This window comes from Enhydra lutris, unplaced genomic scaffold (genome assembly GCF_002288905.1).
Source record: "Enhydra lutris kenyoni isolate GAN:26980312 unplaced genomic scaffold, ASM228890v2 scaffoldscaffold10, whole genome shotgun sequence".
Lineage (NCBI taxonomy): Eukaryota > Metazoa > Chordata > Mammalia > Carnivora > Mustelidae > Enhydra > Enhydra lutris.
In genome coordinates this window covers 8,389,238-8,395,360 of record NW_019154094.1, presented here as the reverse complement: position 1 = coordinate 8,395,360, position 6,123 = coordinate 8,389,238, and the positions used below count along the sequence as shown (strand labels likewise).

The window sequence follows — 6,123 nt, the reverse complement described above, 5'->3', positions numbered from 1 at the left end:
GGACCTGGATGGGAAAGGGACGGCCGGCCAGGACCTGGATGGGAAAGGGACGGCCGGCCAGGACCCGGATGGGAAAGGGACGGCCGGCCAGGACCCGGATGGGAAAGGGACGGCCGGCCAGGACCTGGATGGGAAAGGGACGGCCGGCCAGGACCCAGGCAGCCAAGGGTCCCCAATTTCAGGCAGAGGTAGGTCTCTCAGCTCCTTGCGGTACACCCTCTGCAGGGTCTTAGCTCCCATTCCCTACCCTCAACAGGAACCTCCATGAGGCCCCTGTTCTTCCCAACCTGGGCCCAGCACTCCTCTGGCCCAAACCCAGGAAGCCCATTCAACAGAGGAAGCAAAGGCCTGAGGAGCAGGATGCTGAGATGGACTCCCCAGCCTGGAAAATGCTGAGCCAGACCCTGCACCCCTGGTTGCTGCCAGCCCAGTGTGGGAGGGGGTTGCCAGGTCCAAAACCTGAGCTGAGCTCCAAGGAGCGAAGCTAGTGGCATGGGGCTGGGATACAGAGGGCCAGAAGCCCTCTGTCCCCTGGCCCTAGGGCCCAGTGGCCCATCTCCTCAGCCGATCGGCCTGGGAAGGGGCTGGCCAGGGGCCTCGGGGTGGGCACCAGGAGACAGCGATACCAGAAGCACCCTACCCAGGCCCAGCGGCCATCAGCAACGGGCCCTCCACCTTGGCGACACCCACTCACTGGGGCTGCCGCACTCGCAGTAAAGACAGGAAGCGGCAAGCGCCCAACGCAAAACAGCCCAGGAGGCTGGGCCGCCGCCCCTTCCCGCCCCTTCTCTTCCTACCCGCAGCGGCGGCGGAACGGATGCCATTTTGAAACCTCTGGGCTGTGCCCCTAAGGCCAGGCCCCCAGGGACAGTCAACAGATGGGCTCAGATGGAAGACACGCTGTCCCTTGGCCAGGCCCCCAGCAAGGAAAGCTCTGCTTTTCAGAGCCTGGGGACCCCACGGCGGCTCTAAGGCTGAGGGGCCACACCCCCCCACACATACACTGTCCAGCCTCCAGCACTGCTGTGAGGGCATCTCTCCCCCGAACCCCGAAGCCTCCGAATCAGGCAGCCACCGAGCACCACACCTGCACCCCAGTGGAAGGCTGGACGGGGACAACTACCAGGCCCACAGTCTTTGCAAAAGTCCACCTCAGATGCCCCCCAACTCCAGCTGGCCCCCAAGTCCTCATCTAGCTGGTCTACCACTTCCCCCTCAGAGGGCCTCACAATCTGACAGGCCCCCCCCTACTCCCAGAGGCCCAAGTCCTTGGCTGCTGGGCCCAGAAAGGGTGCGGGAAGACCAGCACCCGTCAGCATATCTCCTCGGCCCGCCCGCCGGGACAGCAATATGTCGGCTGTCTCACCACTTCCACTTCCCCCCACCCCTCAAGCAGCCACCATCTTCCCTGGCCTTGGAGGCGCCGCAACCCAAACTCCTCCACGCTCACACTCCCTCCTACTCCCCAGACGCCCCCCTCATTGGCCCAGATGGGGCTCAGAAACTGGGAAAGAGCCAGCCTGCGGAATCTCCCTGGGAAGCTGGAGGCCTGGCTCCCTCCCCCAGTGCAACCAGTGGATCCTCAGTCCAGCCCCTCAGTCTGCGCCCCCTCCTTCCATCCCGGCCGGGCCCACCCGGTGCAGGAGGGACGGGGGGAATCTGAGGTAGGCCAAAGTGTGGGAGAGGACTTAGGGAGGAGGAGCAGCAGATTTGAGGAGTACTGTGTGCAGAGAGGGACCAGGTGGGCCAGAAGGAGGGAGCAAGGATCTCTAAAGCTTTGGGGGTTCTGGCTGGAGAGGGCTCATGAGCAATCAGTTTCCACTTCAGAGGTACCTTGCTGTCAGGGCGCCCAGGTGGAGGATACAGGGTTCAGAGAAGGGATGGGGCACAGAGCGGGAAGGAGGGAGTGGGTGGGGGCCTGGCGGGGGGGGGGCCCCAGGAATATTCACGCCCAATAGGAACCAGGGGAGCAGGTGGGGGAAACAGGTGGTGCCGGAGGGTGGGGGCCAAGTGGGGTTTGGGGGCTTTGAGTAAAGTCTAGGGAAGGATGGAAGGACAAGGCAGGGACTCTGAGGGTCTGTGAGGTGGTCAGCGAAGGTGGATGGCCAAGCAGGGTTCTGGGTCTCCGTGTTTGGCGTCTGCGGCCAGTTGAGGGTCTAACCAAGAATCTAGACTACGGATCAGAGGTCTAGGCCATCCCAGAGTTTTGAACCAGTATTTGAGTGTCCTGACCAGATGGGGTCTGGGAGTTCAAGTCCAGGTGTGGGGGTCCAAGCTGAGTCCGGGAGTTCAAGGCCCTCAGTCTGGAGGCCAAAGTCCTTGTTTGGGGATTCGGGCGGGGAATCGGGGGTCCCAAAGCAGGGCGCGGCCTCACCCAAAAGCAGCAACTTCACCTCCCGCGCCGCCTTCTCGCCGTCTTCCCGCAGGTTCTTGTCGATCATCTTGGAGCGCTCGGCCGCCGCCTTGTCCTCCGCACTCACGGTGCAGCCCATCCCGCCGTCCGCCGGCCCGGCCGCCGCCCGGCCCCCACACGGCCCCCGGCCCGGCTCGGCCCCGCCCGACCCACTCCGCTCCCGCCGCCGGCCCTCTACGGGTAGCTCTCGGGTCGGCAGTTCCGAGCGTCTGCGGGCGGTGCCTTCCCGGCCGCCGCGCACCGACGGCGGGGCGGGCCGAGGGTGGGGCCGAAGCAGGCCAGGCCCGGGACTGGGCCGGGGCGGGCCCAAAGGCGGGGCCATAGGAGATCCGGGGCCGGTGATTGGTTCGAGGGCGGAGCGAAGTAGAAGTTAGGCTCCGCCCAGGCTCGGGTTTGGGCTGGAGGCGGAGCCACGCCGAGGAATAGGGGCCGGAGTGGAGCCAAGCCCAGAAGGATTGGGCTCCGGGTGAGAGGCAGGCGGGGCCGGGCTCCGATTGGATGCGGAGCGCCGGGAGCTCCGCGGCCCGACGGCGGGGGCGGGCGGATCTTGTAGCCCGAGGGTGGGGATCCGGAACACCTCGCTGGCTGAGCAGAAACCAACCCTCGAGCTTAAGCAAGTTCGACCAGCAGGGTGGAGGAGGCGTGTCTTCGTCTCGTTAAAGTTAATGAACCCAGTAAACTTCTTTCAGGACCTACAGAGCCCCGGAGCCTCTCTGAACTATGGCTTTCTCTGTCTTACCGCGGGTTTGGCTTCTCTGTTGGGTTGCAGTTAAAAAAATGTCTACTGCCACCTCTACACCTTTGTCCAGGCTGTCTCTGTCAGCCAGGGTGCCTTCCCTTGTCACCCAAGGCTTTAATCATCTTTCACGGATCTAGGAGGCATCCTGCTACACGTAGTCATCATGGACTCCAGCCTGGGACATGGCAACCAGGTCGAGAGAGAGAGAGAGAGAGAGAGACCGAGAGAGTGTAGAGGTCCACCTGACTTCCGGAGGAATAAGTGGACATGATGCTATGGTCTGTCCCCACTGGACAGTGGCTGCAACCCTATTCCTGGGCAGAGGAGTGGAGGTAGCAGCGTTTTCAGCAGAACACTGCAATCTTTCTGATCCTCTTCGGGAAGAGCCCACAGCCCTGACCTCCAATGGGCCTCCAATGAAAGGATGTACCAAGGGTTACTGAGAAAGATGTCTTGTGTGGTCCCTGTGCTATGAGGCGAGGAGGCCCCAGCCCAAAGACAAGGAACATCCACAAAGCCAGGAAGGGAGCTGGCCACCCACAGCCCCCTGTTCCGCATAGACTCCCTCCTTATGGCCCCTACCACACATCTTGTTTCAGCTCCAAATCCTCAGGCTGTCTGTTCTCCCTGAAGGGTCTGTAGATCCCTATCTGAATGGCCCCCTTGCTGAGCAGCCATTGGCCTGTAAGTCCTCCCGCGGTTTCTCCAGGGTCCTCTCCTGCCTGGGGCCAAAGCTCAGGCCTGTCCTGCCACAAGCATGCAGCAAACATGATGAAAACATATACTGGCCATCCAGGGACAAAGACACTCAGAGATATGCACTATTTATCCAGGTAGAGGCCCAGCTTCCACCATGCCTCAAATCCACTGAACACACTATAAAATGGGTGCACCCAGCCCAAAACACAGCCTGTCCACGCATAGGCTACAAACCCAGCTTTAAGACGGGCTTCTTCCCCCGCCAGCCCCGCCCCACATTTGAGAGCTGATCCTCCCTCCTTGGGCCTCCCCAGCTGGCTCCTAGCAACAGCCAACAGCTCTTGGAGTTGCCGGGCAACGGGGAGAACCTGTCAGCCCCTTAGAGGCCAGGCTCACCAGAGGTGGGCAGACACAGACCCCAATCAATGGAGGCAGGGCAGGACAGGGCCACAGGGAGGCATGTCCTCCCCCAGCCCCAAGCCAGGCTATGCCGTCCTTGCACACTTCCACCAAGATAGTCACTCCCTCCAATTGTGCATTCTTCCCTGAGTGTCCAGCAACCCCTGTTCCACCCCTCCCGGCTGCCCCCTCTCCGGCTTCATGGGAGTCCCAGGGCTATGGCTGAGCCTCTGCTTGCCACTCCATTCACATGCCTCCCTCCCACTCCAGGGGCTCAGAACCCCACTCTGTCATCTCTAGCCCAGCTTCTCCCCTAATCACCAGCCCCATGTCCATCACTGGTCTGAAACCTCTCCCACACACTTCAGGCACCTCCAGTGGCCCTTGTTCCTGGTCTCTCCACTTTGTGACCTTTCACCAGCCGGAGTCATGACCCCCTCGTCCCCAGCCCTACATCCCGTCAGTTTCTTCCCCTTCTTAACTCCCCCTCGAATATGTTCCTGTCCCATGTCCCTAATTGAAGGCCTCCAACCTCATCCCTGGCTCTCTTCTTTCCTCCACAATTCATCCTCTACATAGCAGCCAAGGGATCCTGTTGAAAGAAATCACATCTCTCTCTTCTCACAAACCTTCTGTCGCTCCCCAGTGTCCTGAGAATCAAACCCACACACCCCAGTTTGGACTCTGCAGGAGACAGAAGTGGTAGAGTAGCAGTTGACAGCAAGGACTCTGGGGCACAGACTACAAACTTGCCAGGTTTCTTACTTTGGGGAAATATCAGAAACTCCTGGTGCCTCAGTTTTCTCATCAGTAAAATGGGCCTAACAGTAACATCTACCTACTACACTGGCTGAAGTCAGCACTAAGGGAGGAAATGTAGGTAAAATGTTCAGAATATGCATGGCACATGGAAAACTTGTAGTAGGGGTGAGTTGTTATAACAGCAATTTCTGCAAGGTCCTGTCCCCACCCAAGGCCACCTCCTCTCCCCCCTCACTTAACACATTAGCACTCAAGCCATCTGACTGACTCACTCACCCCATCCTCTTCTCCTTGACCCCTCTCTACTTACTCTTCCTCCCTATTTCTCATTGCACGGCTATGAGCTGAGCCTCTAGGACCCCACCATCCTGGAGCTTCCCCCACCCCCGGCCCAGATCCCACTGTCCTGGTGGTAAGTCTCTTCCACCCAGTCTCTGATTCCAGACCCCGTACAGCATAATCCTGGAGAACGGTACATAAATATTTGTCAAATTAAATGAATGAATCACTCAATCCCTACCCTACCTTTCCAGGGGTCCCCCCTCCCGGAGCTGGGAAAACTGTAAGCAACTAATCTTGCTGCCACTATATTTGTCATAGTCGTGTGTGGCATAGTCGAGAAGGGAGAAACTGCCGGTGCTGGGGAAGGAGGCTGCTTGGTGGAGGTGATGTGGCGAGTGGTACAGGGAGAGGAGCGCTGAGAAAGGATGAGGCGGCAAGAGGGAACCCGGAGGTGGGACGGTGAGTGTGGGTTTGGGGAAGGGCCCGTGAGAAAATCAAGGGTCATGCTGGAGAAACCCCTCGCTTTGCCTCTGAGGCCACTGAGGGTCAGAAGGGGCCAGGACCCATTCACGGTCATCTAGTGAGGGACAACACAGGCGTCTGCTTCCTTCGCATTTCAGAACCTGGGAGTCCTTTTGAGAGATGTTGGTTTGGAGGCTGGGGACAGCTGCCTAGCCAGGGCCTCATGGGCACTGGAGGAGGCAGGACTTGTCCCTGGACTAGACCATAAAAGCCAGTGAAATGACAGCCAGCAGAAGTGGGCACAGCACTGGGGCTGGAATGGAGAAGTGGCAGGTGCCTGCTTAGTGTCTTGGTCATTGGGACAGCT

At 60.0% G+C, this 6,123-nt stretch overlaps 1 protein-coding gene across 1 annotated transcript in view; it reads right to left on the bottom strand.

The window, feature by feature from the left end:
* Positions 1-2,606, bottom strand: part of LOC111143783 (G protein subunit alpha i2) — a 20,080-nt gene extending 17,474 nt beyond the window's left edge. The window contains exon 1 of the mRNA XM_022497654.1: positions 2,375-2,606. Coding sequence (XP_022353362.1) covers positions 2,375-2,492 — 118 coding nt within the window. The 5' untranslated portion in view covers positions 2,493-2,606. The remainder of the gene's footprint in view (positions 1-2,374) is intronic.
* Positions 2,607-6,123: the final 3,517 nt, after the last annotated feature.